Here is a 22,631-nt window from a genome sequence, read left to right on the forward strand (position 1 = left end):
ACCTGGGCCAGGCCTTATGTGTCTTCTCACATCCCCACTGACATCAGGGACACCATTTATTGTAGCTCCCTCCACACCTTTTTCCAGTTCAGGAAAAAGAAAAAAAAAAAAAGGTCAGGCCTCACCTGTCTTTTCACATCCCCACTGACATCAGGGATACACCATTTACTGAAGCTCCCTCCGCCCTTTTTCCAGCCCAGGAAAAATGGGGGAAAAGCTAGTAGAACACAGTTTAAAATATTTGGCTATTTCGTATTTCTTTCCCTATTTTTACTGGCAAAGGAGGGAAGTCTTTGGGGACCTAGCAGGATATAGAAGGAGTCTTTAAATTCTTTCCTCTACATTCTGCCAAGGATTTTCTACCTTTTATTTCACCAGACAAGGCCAACGATGGATCCTGTGCCTATGAATTTTACCAGCAGTGGGGTTTTAGAACTACTGCTGCTGTAGTTCTCACTCATTGCAAGGGTTCTAAGCTATGCTAAATAACATATTTAAAAATCCTTCAATACAAACACTCTTACCACTTACCAGGACCTATGTTAAACAAACAAATCCTGGTCCACACTTTTTTGGTACTTATACTTAAAGGTTATGGAGGGTTAACCTTGATACAGTTGCCATTGAACACTAGACAATATGCCATGTGTTTTTTTTTGTTCATTGTAAAGGTATTTAGCAGATTAAAAAAAAATCTTTTCATTGGATGACATTAATTTCCTCCCTTAGTGATTGTGACAAGAATGAATTCAGATATTGCTAAATATAATGGGCAATATTGGGGAGGAACTGGTTTTCTGGTGGTTAATTGGAGATGAGTTCATGGACTTTCCTGCCCAGGCTGGCTTTGAACTGCAATCCTCAAATTTCAGCCTCCTGAGTAGCTAGGATTACAGGCATGAGCCACCAGCATGGGCTCAAAAAGCTATTTGTACTAATTTTCCCTCTTGTTCTAATATTAGATGTTTGTATCATTATCAATACTTGTTTCAATTCAGCAATATAATACGTTGCTCAAATCAAGATTTCAATGAAATTTCATGTTGTTCTTAAGTACTGCATTTCACAAGGGCCATTCACATTGGAAGAATCCTGTTACCTCCTCTCATGCTGTTGACTGGATGAAGGAACTGAGTCACTAGACTAGTCGTATTGTTAACATTGTTGATTTGCTTATTGCACCCCCCCACATCATTTAACTTGTTTCTTGACTCATATTTTTTTCTGCCAATCAGAAGTTACACCTAAAAGCTTGATTCGATTCAGATTAAACAATTTTGAAACTATACTTTACACTGTAGCATATTAGTTGGCAAATAATGTATAGGCTCCTATTTCTAGTCATAGAGCTATCATATCCTGATGCCACTAATATAATGCTGATAGTTTTCCATTGTGTGAATATCTACTTCACACCATAGTATTTTAATAGATGGTTTTAGCATCAATAGATGCTTCATAGCTAAGTCAATTACTTCTTCAGAAGTTATGAAATGACCATTTTTGACGGTTCATTTTTGACACAAACTGCTTAAGGTGATATCTAAAATGTGAGGATTCGGGTTAGGAAGATAAATTTAAAAGCTCTCAGCATATAGTTGTTATTTAATAGCCATAAACTAATGTAATCACTGAAAAGGACCAGTCATGACCACTTCCTTTCTCTGCCTTAAATTCACGAAGGCATTCCAGTTTATAACTGGAGGAAGAGTAGGCCAGATGGCTAAGAACATAGAATTGACCATCTCTTTATTATTTCTTATAACTTTTCCATCATGCTCCCTGGAATATGGCAATTATCTCCTAGGTTGATCGGATTGCTTTTTGTCATCCCTACCCCAACTTACCTACCACAGAGACATGTTTCTGCAAATTAAATCTATCAGATCACTTCTCAGTGTAACTGCTCATGGTAGAGCATATGCTTAACATGCAAAAGGGCCATAGATCTCCTCAGCACAAACATGCACATTCACACACATGCACCCAAGCATATATTATATTTTCCAACTCACTGACTAAAATAATTTCAGGCAAAATTTTAATAGAATAGACAGTTGTCAGAGTTATTGAAGAAATTAGTCAAAATATCTAAATGTAATCATCAAACCATTTTAGTTGCTTTAAAAAAGATTTGCTCTCATGGAACAAGTTTCTTAGGATGGTTTGGTATTTATTTCTTGATTACATCATATATATATACACACACATATTTGTATATTTTGCCATTAGGTTATTTAATCTTATGGTTTTGTATGCATCTACAAGAAAACTTTTGAAATCAGGAACTAGTAAAATAATGAAGATTTAAGATATTTTGATACCAAGTACATCTGAGGTACAGGAGGAACTGATTATATATCAAGACAGAAATGAGTCATTTTGACAGAAAAGCCTCTATTTGGCTTGATGATGACGATTGACGGTAATGAGGCTTGGGGTAGAACCCTAGCCTTCACACATGGGAGGGCATGCTGTCTATGACAGGGCTACATCCCTAGCTCTCTATATTTATTAAACAACACAACCACGCTGACAAATTGAAATCACCCACTGTGACTGCTAGTTAAAAGCTTTCAAAAGTCAATGTAAAATTCATTCTCCAGAACCTTAAAACTTTAATCCTTCTTTTCAATTTTTTTTTTTTATTTTGTGGGTCATGGGGCTTGAACTCGGCCAGGGCGCTGTCCCTGAGCTCTTCAGCTCAAGGCTATGGCCCTACCCTGCCGGGCCGGCAGATTGGGATTCCTGAAATAGGGGGCAGGGACTTGGAAAAAATAAAAGAGAGACAAACAGATGGGGTTCGGGAGGGCTACAGCTTAAGAAGCCTGTAGCCCAAAACCATAGCCCAGTTTATTTCCAGTTCTGACCTTAAATACACTTCTTTAAACTAGGGAACTGCCAGGGGCTACATTCCTACAAACACTATCAAGTTTCAAATAGGTTGAATGAGAAGTGATCAAGTCCCAAATAGGTTAAATGAGAAGCTATTGACACAGCCCAAAATCATGATAAGAGCTTACTTCCTGTGTACTCAATTGTGGGGGTCCAAGGTCACTGACCCCACAGTCACGGTCACTGACCCCACAGTCACGGTCACTGATCCCACAGTTGGTCCCCAACACTACCCCTTGAGCCAACCCCATTTCCCATTTCTAGAGGTTAATTGGAGATAAAAGTCTCAAGTCCTTTTGGGCCTGGGCTGGCTTTGAATGTTGATCCTCAGATCTCAGCCTCCTGAGTAGCTAGGATTACAGAGAGCCACCGCGCCTGACAAAAAACTTTAATTCTTGAAATGTCTTCATTTTCACTTTTTTTTTTTCCAGTCCTGGGCCTTGAACTCAGGGCCTGGACACTGTCCTTGGGCTTTCTCAAGGCTAGAGCTCTACATTTGAGCCACAGCACCATTTCTGGCATTTTTCTATGTATGTGGTACCAAAGAATTGAACCCAGGTCTTCGTGCAAGCTAGGCAAGCACTCTACTACTAGGTCAAACACCCGGCCACTACTTTTTCACTTTTTAATGACTTTTTCTTCCTTCTGAGATGTTTAAGAGTTAAGAATTAATGTCTTTGGAGATAAAATATATTAAAAAGGTAGAAGAGAACTTATGGATAATGAAATATTACCAAAATTCATATGAATTTGTTAGTAGTCTGTATTTGTAAAAATTATTTAATTCTATTACTTCTAAGTAAAATGAAGCTAATGAAATATTTTCAAAGAGAAGTTTCACAGTGAAAAAGAAGTCTGTCAAATAGATAAAATGAATCATAACCATTTATCCCAGGGTACATGTTTTTACTTCTTTGGATTGTTGAAGTATAGATTATTAATATTCATAGTACCATCTGGGTTTTATCGCAGAAATAAATTGAATAATAATTGTGTGCCTCAGAGTGGTGGTCTTTTAATATTTCCATTCATATATTCCCCAAATTAAAAATTTAAATAACATATCTTTGTTGGCATCTAAAATTTTTCATTATGAACTTTAAATAGCTGAAGGATATACTGTGGGCATATTTTAGATATTTGACTTTCTACAATAAAACTGTTACTACATACTTTAAAAGCTGAAGTAAAATCTAAATACCATAGCATTCAATCCTGATTATTTAAGAAAAATAAGTGGAAGAGTAATACATGAATCCACAATTTAATTCTTTAATATAAAATTAAAGTTTCTTTTTCCCCCAATCTATTGAAAGACATATAATGTCACTTTACTATGTGCCTTTACAGTTCCTAAAAAACACAAAATCCTTTGATTTACAAGAAAAGAAAACAGTGAATCATACATACATGCAAGGTTTCGAGATGCTACCCCACTGCACTGGCTATGACTCAGCCAGTTGGCTGTAACAAGTTACAAAGAAAAGAAAGTTTAGTAAGTAGGGAACATTCTTTGCTTTTCTCACCAAATATACTTCCCACACTTAAAACATGGTCCTCTCCTTATCCACAGAGGACAACAGAATACTTCAACACTGTCTTTCTCTCAAATTCCAGAATGTGCCACTGATGCCCATATCTCTGGGTTTCTATTCTCACCATTGCCAGCACCCTTTCTATAGCCTATGCGTATGTGTACACAGGTACACGTACACGTACACACATACCACACACACACACACACACAACACACACACACACCACAATGGTAGAGCAGGGAAGCTTACACATTACCTTGAAAAAGTGAATATGGCAATATAGCAGACCCTGAGTGTTTGTGGGTATATGGTTCACAGAAAAATCATGCTTGAGGAAAACCCACAAATAACTGGGATGCAGAGTTCAAGATTTTACTATTTGGCTCATTTTCCTCACAGCATGCTGCCTTTCTACAAATCTAAAAAAATTATTTTGTCACTAAAACCAAGCACAGTACATGCCGTTTTGGGCTTAAGAATCTTAGCATAATTTTTAACCTGTTTGGAGGGTAGCTTTTTGCTTTTGAAAGAAGCATATTGTTAGATAATATGCAGACTTTGCCAAGAACCATGCAATTTAATGCCCGGAAAAGGGACGAGCAGACCCCTTCTTATATACACCCCCCACCACACACACTTTGGCTATTGTCCAGGATGACCTGTATAAACTGTGGAGTTGGGAGGACCGTGCTACTTTGTATGGTCATGGCCTGATCACCTCAGATGACCTATAGGACTGGTAAAGTATAGGGGCATCTTTCTGGCCTGCATGGTGATAGCTCAGCCCCAGGAAGCTGTCCCAAGCGGAAGGTGGTTGGTAGCTACTTATCTACTACCTCTACTGAACAGGCCTAATGTTGCCTAGGAGAGGAATGTGTGGTGCTAAGAGAGAAAGGGCCACTAGGCCCCCATCACCACCATTACATATGTTCACAAAATTAAGGGGTTGGGAAACAGCCAAGCACACAATGATTTACACAAAACTAAACACAGGACTGACTGAGAGCTTCTATGTGTCAACTACATAATGGTAAAACAGGAATTAAAAATTCTTGGGCGGGGAGTTTGGCCTAGTGCTAGAGTGCTTGCCTAGCATGCACAAAGACCTGGTCGGGTTTGATTCCTCAGTACCACATAAATAGAAAAGCAGAAGTGGTACTGTGGCTCAAGTGGTAGAGCTCTAGCCTTGAGGAAGCCCAAGGACAGTGCTCAGGCCCTGAGCTCAAGCCCTAGGACTGGCAAAAAAAAATCTTTTTGAAATTTCTTTTGATTTTCATTATCTTTATTTTGCCCACACCTGGTGATCACTGGGTATGATAAATCTAACAATAAGGCAGGCTCACCATAGCAGGATATGCAGAGCACTTACCAGTTGATAGCAGTTGTAAAACCCAATATAGTAAGAACTGGAAGGATGGTTGGCTCTAGCATCTTCATTTTTCTTTGTCATTCATAGTTCTTACCATTCCTCTCTCCAATACTCCTATCTGTCCATTATTATACCTAGTCACATCTGACAAGTTCCATTGATAATGGCTCAAAATCGGTTACTTTTACCTTAACACATTCTTTACATTATATTAAACTAAATTTGGGCAAAATTAGACCAATTAAGCCAATACTGTCCTTGGGAAGGTTCATCTATGGAACTTCATTTATGTAAACTCACTTGATAATCTAAAGGACTTTCTTATTTTCATTGTCTCCTGAACCTACACTGCTTCTCACAGTCTGAGGATAGAGAATAAGTTACTAAAATTTAAATTGTGTATTTCTATCACACTGTGCAGACTATAGTACAGTAAAATACTTCATTTTCAGAAAATTAAATTTTAAATGTAGAAAGTAACTTTACATTATTATACTTTATAGGTACATGTGTTACATTTAACTATGATGTTATATATACATACACATATATATTTTATATTCCCAGACTTTATACTTACGCACAAAAAATAAATGATCACTACTATAAAGAAAGCTAAAAAGCTAAAAGCCTGAATAAATTTATCTTTATCTTTCCCTTCATGTCTTTTTCCTATCATAGAATGCTTTCATTTGTGCCTTTATTTTAGTGATTTCTGGTTCATGAATCCAGGAACTCATGCCCTGGACCAGCTTTTCCCACTCAGGCCTGGCACTATAGCACTTTTTTTTTTTCCCCCTGCTTAGTTGGAGATGGAGTCTCTCGTATTTTTCTTCAAACTCAAACTCTCAGATTACAGTCTCCTGAATTAGGCTCACAGATGAGAACCACTGGCACCTGGGCCTATGTATCTTCTTAAAGCCTTAAGTAAAACTAAGTTTAACATGAGTTCTGTTTATATAAAGAATATAACTACTTTCACCAAAACTGATTTTATATGCTTAAGTAAATTCTCAAGAATATTTTCAAAGTCCTGCTAACTTAAAATGCCAATGCTTACTTAAAATGTCTTTTTCATTGTTTTTAAAATATACATATATGTGCATAAAATTGCTTTGAATTTTGAGACGATAACATATGATAATTTTAGAGTGATATGTACCTACACATGAAATTATCTACATCTGGAGGGGAAGGTTTTATGTTCATAATTTGAATATGAATATCTTCTTATCAACTCATCAAACAACACAGTAAAATGTTATCAACTGACAAACAACACAATAAAACAAACCTATGCTTTATTTCAACTCTTTGTTTTTCCTCTATACTGAACATAAACTTCATCTCATGTTTCAGTAATTGGTTCATAATTTTACATAATTTCAACAGCATTTATCTTCCAACTAAAAATATACAAGATTACTCTATCTTTTCTATTGTTGACAAAATAAATAATATCCAATACTCACATTCCACTTAAATATCAAAATCACATATTTTCTTTTGTGTGTGGTGTGTGTGTACCAGTACGGGGACTTGAGCTCAGGACCTAGTACTCTTGTTTAGCTTTTATGATCAAGGCTATTGCCTTAACACCTGAGCCACATATCCACTTCCACCCTTTTGCTAGTTAAGTAGAGATAAGATTCTCTCAAATTTGTCTGTCAGGGCTGACTTTGAACCTCAATCCTCAAATGACAGCCTCCAAATTGCTCAGGAATACAGGTGTGAGCCAACACTGTTTATCTTAAAAAGACCCTTCCTTCCTGCCTTCCTTCCCTCCCTCTCTCTCTCTTTCTTTCATTCTTTCTGCCAGTCCTGGAGCTTGAACTCAGGGCCTGAGCATAGTCCTTGGGCTTTCTCAAGGCAAGAGATCTACCACTTGAGCCACAGCACCATTTCTGACTTTTTCTATGTATGTGGTATGAAGGGATCGAACCCAGGTCTTCATGCATGCTAAGGCAAGCACTCTACCACAAGGTTAAACTCCCAGTCCCCAAAAGATGTATTTACATTAAGGAGAGTAACTACTAATATGACTAAGAATTCCATTGTATCTTTTTTCAAATTTATCAGTCACTGCCATTTATTGTCACATAGTCCATATTTAAATGTAACTATTATTATCATTATTATCATTAAATTTTTTTGTGTGTGGGTTTCAGTCCTGGGGCTTGAACTCAGGGCATGGACTCTGTCCTTGAGTTTTTGTGTTGAAGGCTAATGTTCTACAATCTAAGTGCTTCTTTTTCTAGTAGTTAATTGGAGATGAGAGTCTTAAGGACTTTACTGTCAGAGCTGGCTCAGAACTGCAATCCTCAGTTCTCAGCCTCTTGAGTAGCTAGGATTACAGATATGAGCCACCAGTACTTGATTGTAGCTATTATTTTTTAACTCACTCATATCTCACAAATGTGCTTTTAGAGTTACAAAAGGTTTTAACAACCATTAAGCAATTGATGAAAAGTCACGTTTTCACAAGTGGACTAAACCACACTAGAAAAATGAATCAAGAGAAAGAAGCCCATAGATAATTGCAGAAACATAAATGGATCTCATACAATTGAAAATAGATTCAAATTTATCATGGTAAGATAAATAAAACTTTAAATGACAATGTGGTACCACTTTCTCCTGAAGATTGGTAGAGATAAAAAAAGATGCAATGTATCTCAATTACCAAGCCTGTAGAAAAGCAGGTCATCTATCACAAATTGTGGGAATGTGAAATGATACAACTTCTTGCGAGGGTAATTTGGCAACTTTTATCAAATTACAATAAGTGTATACAAATTACAAATAAATGTATACGTTGGTCAAAACAGAACTATATATTAAAAATTAAGTTTTATTTGGTAAATTATGCTTTAATTTTGAAAAATAAACTGTCAATACAAATATCCTAAAAATGAATTCCATATGGCTTTCTATACTTTGGTATACAGTAGACTCTAAGATATATTAGTAAAAAAATTCAAATATCTGAACTCCTTTTTTTTCACCTTTCAAATACTTGGTCCAACTTAATAAAAATTGCATATTTGATAGTACTTTCTTTTTTCTTTTTTTGTCAGTCATGGGACTTGAAACTCTGGGCCTGGGCACTGTGCCTGAGATAATCTAGTGCACTACCACTTTGTGCCACAGTGCCATTTCCAGTTTCTGGTGGTTAATTGGAGATAAGAGTGTCATGGACTTTTGTTCCTGAGTTGACATTGAACCATGATCTTTAGATCTCAGCCTCCTGAGTAGCTACAATTACAGGCAGGAACCCCTGGAATATGGCAGCACTTATATTTCTAAAAAACTTTCATAATGCTTTTTAAAAAAATATAGTACTGTGAAGTACCTTGTTTTATTTAAAAAATGAAACGATTCTTTGTTGCAGTATGGACTAATTATATATTTTTTGGCTTTAATTATTTTTTGAATAGAGTTTCATGTTTTATTTGTTAACAGGCCTTTAACTGTAATCCCCCTTCCTATGCATCCTATAACTGAGATTATTGGCATGAACCATTGTGCTATCTTGACATAGTTTCACTGTATCTAGTCTTTTTAACTTGATAGTGTTGTTCTTTTAGCACACAATAGTGTCTATCTATACATTATATATGCACACATTTGTATGTCGTCAATATTGTATGCATACACAAAAGTTTAATAGATTTAGATATTTAATGATGTTACTTAGCCATTTTCAGGTTATTCACTAGCTTAATCTTTGTGTAGGTACCACAATTGTACAACCTTAATGTCCTTTATCCTCATCACAAAACCTAACCTTATAACTGAGTTGTATAATTGCATTGGTATTAAGTTAAAATGAGTTTGAGAATGGATAGTGGTTCTACACTTTAGCATATTATCAGAATTACGTAGAATTTGCAGAAACACAACTAATAGTCCTATTTCCAGAGTTTGTTACTTTCTAAATTTGTTAGGGGAAAATGGGGAAGAGAAATATTTTTCCCTTTTCTAGGTTATGGCTAAGGTCTGTATAATAAGAGATAGACAAGAGAAGTATATATATTATTTTACTTTTTGCTCGTCTTGGGGCTTGAACTCAGGACCTGAATACTGTCCTTGGGGCTTTTCCAAGGCTAGTGCTCTACCACTTGAGCCATAGCTCCATTTCTAGCTTTATCTGTGTATATGGTAGTCAAGAATGGAACCCAGAGCTTCATGCATGCTAAGCAAGTACCATACCACTAGACCGAACTCCTGGACCCCTATATTTTAATTTTTTAATGACAGGGAAACCTTACAGATGAATACCCAAAGAATCACAGAAACTAGAGTATTTTTATAATGAAAAGTGGGCAGTCATTAGCAAGTGTAACTGGATAAAGCAAGTAAGATCTAATTGTAGTTATTAAGTAATATTTATTGGGTTTTTCAAATTCTTCTCTGTATCTTGTAGCTTCAGAAATGATATTTTTTCTTCTATGTATGGAGAGGGCTCCTTTCTAATGAAGGTGTTCTAACTTATCTTGGGGGAGAAGAGTGGGAAAAGTGCAGAATGGCCTTCCTAGATTTTGTTGTTTTACAAATGCCAAGCTGTTATATTTTGAGGTACTAGGTACTGAATTGTGGGAAAAATGTGTATTCCTTTAAAGTTTGCAGGTGATGCCGATGCTTTTGGCTCAAACAGATTCTATTCTGAGAACCCCCGTTTCAATGTACTTTTACATCTTACCACTGTTGCAGCATTCTTTTTTACCCTGAACAACCAGAATAGTGTGACCAAGGCTGTCAAACTTACAGAATCTCCAAATCCATTCCATCTTGAGGGCAACAATTTTTTTCCTATATTACAATGATGTTGGGCAAATTGTAGGGTTTGAAAATTGATGCTCTGAATACTACCTGGAAACATGAAATAACAGTTACGTTTCTTATTGAACCAACCCTTAGTAAAAGGGAATGGATATCATCCCTGAGCTGGTAAAATGTATAGGCCATATCAGAAAAAGTTAACATAACCAAGTCTCTCCCTCTAGTCCCTCTTTTCTGTCTGTCTGTCTGTCAGTCTGCCTATTAAAGGGGTGTATGGGGTCTGGACCTCAAACACAGTGCCTGACTAACAGTGGTGAGCCACAGAACTCTGGTACGATGCATACACCATACCGGATGCATCTCGATGTACCATATTATAAGGGATGAGCCATAGGGTGTGCTGAGGACATACAGACAACCCTCTGGGAGTGTGGTCAACCAGACAGAAAGGTGATGAGCCACCCAAAGGACCGCTGGGGACAATCAGTCCGACTCGTGCCTCTCAAGGGGCCCTTACCTTCCACACCTCCCAGCGCAGCCTAGGCCTTCCGGCCTTTCACTTCCGCCCCTCCTCCCCAGGAGCCGGGCTTTTCCCGCCAAGGCCGGTTTCCACCCCCACCCCCTGGGGCTGGCTGGCGCCTGCGCACTGCGCCGACGCGGGTCCGCGGAAGTAGCACCATGGAGGCCGCGGCGGCCGCGGAGGGAAACCTGTTGCGCCAGTACCCGTTGCTTTTGCCCCAAAACCGGGCGAAAACTGTGTACGAAGGGTTCATTTCGGCTCAGGTACCCGTTCGGATGGTTCTTTCTTCTGGGACAGCCTGTCATCACGGCGAGTCTTGTCACCCTCCGCCACTCGGGATTAGCGACCCTGAAGGCGGGGAGGAGGGAGACTCGGGGTGGGAGAGCCCTGGCCGTCCCAAGCGCCTGGCGGGACCGCGCCGGAGGGGCGTGGCTGGAGGCAGCGGGTGCCACGCCCCCTGGAGTTGATTGACAGGTGCCGGGAAGCCCAGTTGCTGGGGGCTAGTCATCTTGGCTCCTGGCCCAACCCTGGGCCAGGAATCTCGACCCCGGGGAGATTAATTACCTTTCCAAGAGGCCCTTAGGGAGCTCGTTACACACTGCCTGGTTTTGAAGTTTAGCTTCACCGTGCCCAGCCCCGAGACGGATTGAAGCAAGAATCGTTCATGTAATACAGGGCAAAAAGTGAAGGCCCGGGAAACTGATAGTTTGTCTGGGGTCACACCAGAGTCCCCTTAATCTGAAGCTGTCTGACTACACTCCCTAGTTTTTCCCCTCCACTTTGCACCCCAGGTGACCTCAGGGTAAGATTTCGAGCAGAGACTTTTCCTAGTTGGATTTTACTCTCATCTATTAACCCTGTCCTCAAGCAGTCCTTAGGGCTGGGGACTGGGAGGGGATTCCATCCTGGGAAGTCTCCTTAAAGTAGATTATTCTTTAAGAACTTTGAGTGAATTATCAAATCCACCGAGGATGAAACTTTCACTTGTCCCTAAGAGTGTTAGGAAGTGAGATTAACCAAATTGTCTTGTGATTAGTGGAAGGTTATAGACACCCTTGAGCTTCTTTGTGTTTCCAAATGTATGTTTAACATCACCACAAGTAGAGATGTTGAAACTCATAAGGAAAATCAAGTGAGCTCACCTTTCTTTCCTCAGTAATTGAATTACCCAATTACAAATATGATTCACTTGCACACAACATTAAGAGAACTTCAGAAAATATTATCACTAGATCATATTATTTGTAGGAATCATGTTATTCTTAATTTTAGACCTTAAGGAAAGTAAGAAACATGTAGTCATCAGAATTTGATTTTTTTTAAAATTGTACTGTAGCTACTATGTAATTTGTACCTTTCTTAGGCAGGTTAAGTATTAACCAAGTTTATAAAAAATTATCAAGATTTCATTAAGACTTTAAGCATACTCTTTACCCAAATTTTTCCAAATTGGAATTACCCTTGAGCGTGGAATATGGGTAGGCATCTATACATGAACCATTTGACATCAAGTCAAAGACAAGGTACCTATTTATCCCTAAATACGTCCTTATACATTTCATAAGAACAGGAATAATAATTATATCACAATTTTTAAATGGCTCGATTTCAGTAAGTGTACCATGGCTATGTTTGAGGGTATATGTATAAGGAAGTATTTAGAGTCCATAGTTAAATTTTTGTTAATGGTCCAGTCACATATTTTATATTTTCCTTATTCCTCCCTGTTTGATGCCACATTATATTTGTGTTCTCTTTAACCTGAAGCCAAGTGAAGCACATGAAGTCAACTGATTGAATATGTTACCGTTGATCCCTTGGGTAGAATTATCAGCCAATTAATGTTTTGTAATTAGCAAAATTTGGGGGAACTACATTGAATCATAATTCATTCACATATCCTAGTTTCAGATTTATTGACTCTTACTTTGATTTGGTTTTTAACTCCTATAGCTGTGAAATGATGCTCTAATGCTATTATTCCTTCCATAGATAGGAGTTGGCATTTTATCTTTATAGACCAGACTGAGGAATACAAAAATTTGATAGATTGAATACGACCACTACCTCTTTTATTTTGTTACTCTAGTTGATCCACATTTTACCAGTGAGAACACATTTTTATTTACTGAAGTTCTTAATACCTTGCTGGTTTAAATCTCTTATCTCTAGTTGAAAAGTCTCCTGCAGATACTGACTTGAAGTTTTTGCATGAGAATTTTTTTTTTTTTTTGCCAGTCGTGGGCCTTGAACTCAGTGCCTGAGCACTGTCCCTGAGTTTCTTTTGATCAAGGCTAATGTTCTATCACTTGAATCACAGTTCCACTTCCATTTTTTTCCCCTTTTGTCTGAGTAGTTTATTGGAGACAGTGTTATGGACATTTCTGCCTGGGCTGGTTTTGAACTACAATCCTCAGATCTCAGCTATCTAAGTACCTGGGATTACTAGTGTAAATCACTGCCACCTTGCTGACTTTTAAAAATTATTTATTTTTTTTTCTATTTTATGTGATAATGGTTTCCCACAACTTATCAAATATATAAACATAATTATATAAATTCTGATTTTTTTAGCCAGTTTGATAATCTTTGTTATTTTTGTGGGGGCTTCTTTTGATTTTTTTCTTTGTTATGGGTCTTTTCTCTTTTGGATACCTGGCATACTTTGATTGGATGTCAGACATGAATTCTACGTTGGTATACGTCCCTAAAAAAAGAAAGCAACACACACACACACACACACACACACACACACACACACACACACACACACACCAAAAAGAAAGAAAGAAGAAAGATTGGGTTTTATACTCTATTTTTGTGTTCACAAGTTGAGCTCTTTTTCTTCCTCTTTATTGTCTGAAAATTACTCTTTCATATTATCAGTCCATTTTTAAAAATAAAGTAGGAGGATAAATTCTGACTCTATTATTCATTATGAATAAAAGCAAAACTAAAAATTTTCTTTTCTATGTTTTTTTTAATGTTATTTTGAAAAGATTGTTAGTACTCCATTACCCTCAGAAGATATTTGATGTTTTTCCTAGAGGCCCTGGCCTTTTTATTTTAAAAGTTTGATATTCAGATATATTTCAGAGTGGGTTATTACAAGTCATTTTTCCTGTATGTTCAGTTGTTTTTGTTTTTTTTTTTTTGCCAGTCCTGGGCTTGAGCTCAGGGCCTGAGCACTGTCCTTGGACTTTCTCAAGGCTAGAGCTCTACCACTTGAGCCTCAGCACCACTTCCAGCTTTTTTCTATGTATGTGGTACCAAGGAATTGAACCTGGGTTTTCGTTCATGCTAGGCAAGTACTTTAACCACTAGGCCAAACTCCCAGCCCCAGTTGTCTTTTTTGATGTGAATTTTAAAAGGTGTACTTGGATTCTAATTTTAAATATTCTTTCTTACTATTTTATAGTTCTTTTCAGGTTCTCCCTTTATGTGTATTGATTATTCTTTGCCTATTTTCTACTTGAACTGTTTTTCTTTTTTGAAAATTACTTAAAATTTACTCTAGCATTTTAATGTAATTTTTCCTTTTGCATTTCTCTTTATTTTTCTTTTGAGTTTACTTAGCTCGTTCATTTTTGTGGCCTTCTTCTCCTTTCTCTTTTTCTCCTCATCTTTCTTTTCCACCTCTTTTCCTCTTCTTCCTTCTCATGTTCTTTTCTCTGTCTTTAGTTTTGAAATGTTTGAATCTCTTTCCAAATGTTTGCCTAAAGGTATTTATGCAGCCTTATAATTTGTTTATCGTTTGGTCTTATGGGGTCTGCTGTTATCTGAAATATGTTGACTCTCAATTCCGTTTGTGTTTCATAGTACCTTTAGATTGATGAACATAATGTTTGTATTATGAACATTTTTTTGTCCCATTTCAGTGATTGATAGAATTCCTACCTTCCTCTGTTGGAGTAGCAAAGTGAAGCTTATTTAACAGATGATTTTTTTTTTGTTGTTGAGTGGGAGGAATAAAGTAAAAGCTTAGAACTTTTGCATTCTTTTCTAACATTCAGTTTTCAACAGATATTTCTATTTAACTATTTATTATTTTATAATCCTGAAACACTTCCTTTCCAAGTCTACTTTCATGCTTTTAAAATATCTATATCAGTGTATCTGATATATTTACTTATTTTTAGTCAGAATTTTGCCATGTATCTCAATTGGCCTTGAAATGGAAATCGTCTTGCTTCAAGTCTTTGTAGTAGGATTGTTGATATATACTGCTACTCTGACATCTTGCCTTTTTTGTTCACACTAAGTCTCCTCTTTGTAGTTAGTTCCCCAACCTACCAGCATTCTATGTTATTTTTCCAGTTAGTCTAATTCCCTTATTCTTTCTTCCATGAATTTTTTTTTTCACTATTGACATTTTTAACTCCTACTTTTGTGGGAGCCTCAGAATGAGCTCTACTAAAAAATGAATTGTAGTTTTCTTCTTACTGATAATTTCACATTTATTGAGTTTCTTGGTTTCCAATGGGAAACAGAAGTTTTATGATTTTGTCTGAATATTGATCTATACAGTTTGGAGGAGAATTTCTTAGAGAAATTCAAGTTTAGAGAAAATCAGTTCTTTCCTCTATGATCTTGTATTTTCTAGATTCTTGAAGTACAAAGAGCCTAATAGTGGACATTTTCCTGAATTAGACTAGTGTTGTGGGATGTGACATGGCATTTGACCTTTTGAAGAGGCTGGAACTTTGAAAGTTTATTCATTTAGGTAACAGCATAAATTTCTACAGTGGAATAGTTTTACTATTTTCAGTATGAATACCAGATTGTTCTTACACCTATATGCAGGATGTCTGTAAAGTTAGTAATACTTTTTAGTGTTTTAATGAAATAGTGATTTATTGTTATTTGACCTTTAGAAAAGGTCACTAGTACATTTTGTTTCATTTTTTTAAAGGACATTTAAATGTAATGAAAGTCAGAACTGTAATATTATCATGAAAGTAAAGGTTATGGGGTACATTTAATTGTGTTCCTCTGTTTTTGAATCTACTTTGAGGGAGACTGTGCTAAAATTCCACATGGTAATTGTTTTTCAAGAATTTTATTACTCTTTTCATTTTCTACTGTTGGAGTAAAAGATTACAGTTCTGTTTGTCCTTTTCTGCTTATTTTTACTCAAATTTCACACGAATTATCCTATTTAAGTACAAAGTTTAAACTATTTACCCATTCACTTTCCAAAGAAAGTAAACTGAATATACTTTTCAGAGCACAATGTTCTGCCCTTAGGAAGTGCCTGAATTAAATTCTGTATGTTCATAGGTGTAACTGTTTAATATTATATCCAAATAACTTAACATGTATCTGATTTTTTAAATTAAGGGTATACTAGTATGAGAGGATTAAATATACTCTAAAATATTTATTTTATTTTTAAATATTTACATTGCCTAAAAATATAATTTTCTTAAAATTCAGGAAGTTACAAGCATGGAACTTGTAATGAACTATTTGTTCTTAATTCATATTACATTTTTCCTCTATATTTAAACCAATTCAAAAAATATTTTTTTTTCCAATTGTGGGGATGGAACTCAGGGCCTGAGCATGTCCTTGGGCACTCTACCACTTGAGCCACCACATCTGGCTTTTTGCTATGTATGTGGTACCTACCAAGGAATTGTACCTGGGTCTTCATGCATGCTAGGCACGCACTCTTACCACTAGGCCAAACTCTCAGCCCTCGAAAGCATTTTTAAAGGACATCTAAATTCTTTTTGTATGCCTACTAAGAAGTTCATAGAATATCCTGAGTGTAACTTTTACTCTCTTCAAAAATAATATCTTAGTATCTTGATTTCCCATGAGTTACAATTTTGTTATAAGTTTGAATTGCAATCTTTAAGTGCTATATTCTGAAGCTTGTATTTTTCAGATAAATTTTATTTCTTTTAGAAAATGTAGAAAAATACTTCCTTTGTATGCGATTATTTTTAAAATGTTTAGCATTAAGAGAAGATGAAAGTTTGAATTTTTAAACTACTTTCCACAGGGAAGAGATTTCCACCTCAAGATATTGCTGCCGAAAGACCTAAAACTAAAGAATGCAAGGTAATGTGGTACTTAGTTACATGCATTTATTTTGGTGAGATTCACAACCTGTGTGTACTGTGTTTAGTGACTAGAGATTTGCCTAAAATGCTTATCGATAAATGTGTTCAACAAACCCAAAACATTGTTTTTCCCATACAAACAAGTATGGTATTTGTAAGGTATTTTCCTACCATTGAATGGTAAGTCACTAATTCATTATCATTTTATATTTAAGCAGTGAACAATAATTGTATATATTTTCCCCCAAAGTGCAGGACTCTAAATAAAAAACGCAAAAGGAATAGGAGGCTCTTTTTCAACTTTTAACCAATATTCCTGGCATGTAGTATAATAATATGCAAAGATGTATATCATCAATTTAGTTCTGGTATAAATTATATACAGATATTCACTACTGGGTAGAGCCAATGAATCTGTAAATAAAATTAGTACTTTAGGCATCAACAGAAATCTCAATTCTGTTCTTAAATTTATCTGTGAAGTAGAATGATGGAAATGGAATCCAGAAATGATTTCACTATCTTACTTATATATCTCTAACACTTCTGTATGTCACATTGACAATAAATTTAAATAAAAAAGAGAAATGTTTATGCATTGACTTGATAGGATTTTCTGATTGATTAATGAGGAAGAGAAGTCAGAGTGAAAAAGAAATAGGAAATGCCTTTCTGACTTACTGCATAAAGCTTAAGAGGGTAACATGGATGGAAAAGTGGGAAGGAGCTGGTTTCAAGGTATATTTGTTGTAAAATATCAAAGCTTTCGATTTAGTAGGTAATATGTGTGAGGAACATACTTTAAGACTTGGAGTGAAGGTGAATGTGGAAGTCCAGAAAATTTGAAGCCCTGACTGAAAGTGCCCAAATCCCGGGCTGGAAAAAAAAACCGCATGACAAGACATTGAAGATATACTGTTATTTAAAGGACTAGTAAATAATCTAAAGGGGAAGTTAATATGACTGAAATTGATCAGAAATATAACAGGAAATTTTGGACAGTAGTGTGTATAATGAGACTAAATAAGAAGCTGGAAGGAAGGAACAGTTAGCTGTGCTCAGCATTGCAAAGAGGTCAGGTTAGATATAATTCCATTTTGTGGGGTGGCAGCGACCAGATTGCATTGTGATTGGAAAGGTTGATCGCATAGACCAGAAATGGAGAAGTCGAAACTACTTTGAAGAAAAAGGGAGGCCAAACTAGAGTGTGCACTCAGTTTTGTTTTTGTTTGTTCTTTGTTTCTTAACATGATATATATTTAAGAAAATTAAATCATTAAGAAGAAACAAATAATAGAAAATACCTTAAGGATACCATAGTAATGGGATAATTAATGAAATGATCAAGCTGGGATGATCAATGGATTGCAAGCCTATCTGGAGAGGTATTACATGTGAGCAGGAAGGGATAACGGTATCTATGGGGTTTGATAATCCAAGAATAGAGGTTTGTGAAAGACCATCATTTGAAAAACTCAGACTACCTATTTCCAGATAGGTAAAAGTAAGTCTTAAGAAAAGTTGAATTTATTAAGCCAGACACCAGTGTCTCACATCTGTCATTTCAGAATGCTAAGGCCTTGCTGGAAGATCAGAGTTTAAAACTAGCCTTGGCAGAAAAACAGATGGAGACACCATCTCCAATTTTTTAGTAAAATCTTTAGTGAGATACATGACTCGAGTGGTTGAATACTGGGTATGAGCAGAAGAGCTGAGTAAGTTCTAGGCCCTGTGTTTCAACTTTGGTAATGACCAAAACAAAAAAGTTGCTTATCTCCCAATATTGAGAGCACAGGAAGTAAGACAGATGAACTTTATCACTACCTATACTATTAAAAGTATGTATAATTATATTACTGTAGAAATGAGTAGTAGATTGGTACAAATGCTTTTAGAAATAAATTATGATCCAAACTTATTTATATTTATTATGCTTCAGTGAAGAATCTAATTTTAAATAGAAAATTTTGCTTTGGATATGTTAATGGTAAAAAAAGATACTGTTTTTGTGTCATTTGTTGATTGTAGTTATTTATATTTTGAAATTAAATTAATACTGACAGTTTGAAGACAAGGCTTTCAAAAGTGTAAGTGGAAAATTTTTTATTACTTTGCCAGAACTGTGTTTATGTCATTCTTGTGATTGTATGTGGATGTTCGTTAGCATACAGCTAAGATTTTTCTATTTCTAAATACTGAGTAAACTATTTTGTCCTATTAAAATTTTAGATTACTATGTAGTTGGCAGCTGAGAAGCATACTTAGTGGATACCATCAAATAGTCAAGCAGGTAAGTCTTACGAAAAGTTTATATTTTAAATGAGGATAAAGTATCAGTGAATTGCTCTTTAGTATAATAATTGCTTGGTTTTACAGGTTTCCACTTTATCAAATATTTTAAGCAACTGTACATTACATATTATATTTTCTGAAAACTGTGCAGATCCCCAAGCAACATTTATGTTGAAATTAATTTTCATATAAGACTTAATATTTTCTTAGTATATTATTTCCTGGATGGCATCTCTGAAACTGAATCTAGACCTAGATTATCTGTGGCATACATGGGATTTTTTTTTTTTTTGGTCTCTAATAAGGAACGGAAATGTTTTAGGAAAACCATTACATCATATATATTTGCATATATAAATATATTTGCATTTGTAAATAAAGGTAGCTAGAAAATGAGGTATAGTCAAGATTAATTTAGTTACTACTAATTTCTATGATACGGTATCTGAACATTCCTTTAAGGATTACAGTAAGTTGAAAAAAATAATGGAATGCTTCTCATAAAAAATAAGTGGTATTGGACATTTTTGATGTCTTATTAATTAATGTGCTTATACATTTGTTTCTATGTTAAAATAATTTATGTGTGATACATTACACAGAGAATCACCCATATTAAACAATATATATCAAGTCACAAAGAAATGTAGTGATAAAGTACTTTGTTGAATTTTTGCCATCACCCTACTTGCATCATTGTAGCAGTTTGTTTTTTTTTTAAATTCCAATTTTCTTTAATGTAAAGATATTTGCTTTCTTTAAATTTCTTTTCCCTTTATTTTTTTTAATTTTTTTTATTGTAATTAGTAAAAGGGTTACATGATATTTGCCAGATAGAAGGTGCATTAATTCGCATACATTGATACCCTTTCACATGTCTTGGTACCCATTTCCTTCCCCCCTCATTGTAGCAGTTCTTTTTAATGAGATGTTTAAATTATTTCAGTTGATTTTCTTTTAACTTTCCCCAACTTCTCTGACTTTATACTGCGGGTTAAAGTTTAAAAATGGCTATATTTAAATATTTAATGGCCCAGAAAATTGACTACTATCAGCTCAGCAAAATAATAAATTATGTAATTCTTTCTCTACTAATAATCAATATATCTAGAAAACAATCCAAAGTTTTGTTGTGTTGTCGTTGTTGTTTTAGAATATCTCTGATTTCCAGTTGTTTAAAGAGAACCCAGTATTTGAATTTTGATTTTATTTCAAACTTTAGTTGGTCATTATTTAACTCATTATTTTTTATTAAATACAGGCCAATTAGTCAGCAAACTTTTATATAAACGGCCATAATCATCTTTTCAGGCCTTATGGACTATCACAAGTATCTCATTCTGTTCTTGAAGCACCCAAGCAACCATAGGCAGGAGCAAAATGAATGGACAGGGCTGCAAGTCAGTAAGACTTTATAAAAATAACTGTCCAGGTAGACCTAGTCTTTGGGCTGTTGTTTGCAGAACCTTGATGTAGATTTATCTGTAGCAAACTGAAAGAAATCATTCAAAAAGTATAGTCTAAGATGTTTAATACAGACATAACTCTGTTAAGAGAGTGAATGATATGCCTTTGTGCATCTTATGGTTTTTAATTTTGTAACCTTAAAAGACTGAATAAATTTCTATTTGAGTTAGTTGACACAATGTGGTGGTGGCATAATGCATCTAAAAATAAGAAAATACAGAGAAATGTCATAATGTTCCAAGGGAGCAATGTGAAATTATTTTCCTTGTTTTCTTTTTATTTTGTAGTTAAGAAATGTCCTTTATTCATTCTATTTTAGAGGTGATTTTCAATTTTGCCATTACAATGTGATATTTTTTTATTTTATTGGTTTTCTTTACTTTTTGATGTAGTATGGGTTAATTGTGTAGGACAAAAATAAGAACTATCAGTGCTCTTTGAGATAAAGGAAAAATATTAAAGCATATAATGATAAGTAATTGATTCATTATTTTAACTAGACTTAAATCATGGAGTTATTGAGTTTTATATTTACTTCTTTCCATTCACATCTTTCTCTTCCCTCTACTTCTCCCTCTTTGCCCTCTTCTTTTTAAAATTAATGATGGATTTCTTGAACTTGGTAGTGAACAATGCCAAAGTAATAGAACTGTGTGGGTTTTAAGTGTCTTGTAGAAAATTCAGTATATCTCACTAAAATTGGTAAGGGTTTTGCTCTTTCAAAATGACCAGAACTTTGCTAGATACTATTAAGATGTAAATACAATATGTTTTTCACATTGATTTTCAGCATATAATGTTTTAATGAGTGAATCCTTTGTGAATGTAAAATTAATTATAAATGTTTTATTTAGAGAATGCAGCACTCCCCTGATCTATTGAACTTTATGATGGAGCTGAAAATGATTTTGGTAAGATTGTTTTTTCAACTTTAAAAAACATTTATTGTCAGGGTGATGTACAGAGGGGTTACAATTACTTATGTAAGGTAGTAAGTGCATTTCTTCTTGAACATTATTACCTCTTCCCATGATTTTCTCCCAATTTCCTTCTACCCACCCCTTCCAAGTTATAAAGTTCATTTCCAGCATATTGTCTTGTGAGTATTGCTGTTACACTTGTTCACCCTAGATTCTTTTTCTAACACTGTCATGTTCTGTATGTCTAGTTTTTATAACCTTTAAAAGCTAACATGATTAGAATTTAAGACTTTTCGACTTCCAGTCATTTTATGTTTTATTTTACTATGTACTTAAATGTGGATAGTACTGTCTTCAATTACATTAAGAATAGAGCTATGTGAAGAAATTAGTTTTGATTAAATCATAAATGTGGTAGACTTGACATTAGAGTTGAAGAAATAAAATGAATTTCTTGCCTGTCAGGGAATTTAGCAGATGAAGAGAGGTTAGACCGTCATACCTAAACATGTGAAGTATGAATAATTTTGTATATAGGCACAGATTCTTGAAGAAGCCAAGTTTTTATTATACATGTATATGTGTGTATGTATGTAAGGATTAATATATATAGCATATACTGACTTATACTATATATGCACATATTTGTATATAAGTATATGTGTAGTATGCCTGCATATATAGTAGTATAGTATATACATGTATACTGTACATTTGTCAATTATATTTCCTCCTGTACTGTCTTAGAAGTAAAAATGAATGGAATGTAAGAAAATG

General features: G+C 35.2%; 1 protein-coding gene across 3 annotated transcripts in view; it reads left to right on the forward strand.

Annotated features, from left to right (window-relative positions):
- Fancl (FA complementation group L) overlaps nucleotides 1-22,631 on the forward strand; it is a 64,752-nt gene that overhangs the window by 10,077 nt on the left and 32,044 nt on the right. For 2 of the 3 annotated variants that reach the window (XM_090336882.1, XM_090336880.1), the window contains exons 1-4: nucleotides 11,248-11,367; nucleotides 17,115-17,173; nucleotides 19,405-19,465; nucleotides 21,789-21,845. In XM_090336882.1, the coding sequence (XP_090193008.1) occupies nucleotides 11,263-11,367; nucleotides 17,115-17,173; nucleotides 19,405-19,465; nucleotides 21,789-21,845 (282 nt within the window). In that variant the 5' untranslated portion in view covers nucleotides 11,248-11,262. Of the gene's footprint in view, nucleotides 1-11,247; nucleotides 11,368-17,114; nucleotides 17,174-19,404; nucleotides 19,466-21,788; nucleotides 21,846-22,631 lie in introns of those variants that run through there. The other variant, XM_090336883.1, reaches the window with a different exon arrangement.

The sequence above is a fragment of the Megascapheus bottae genome, chromosome 7 (assembly GCF_031878675.1).
Source record: "Megascapheus bottae isolate mThoBot1 chromosome 7, mThoBot2.hap1, whole genome shotgun sequence".
NCBI lineage: Eukaryota > Metazoa > Chordata > Mammalia > Rodentia > Geomyidae > Megascapheus > Megascapheus bottae.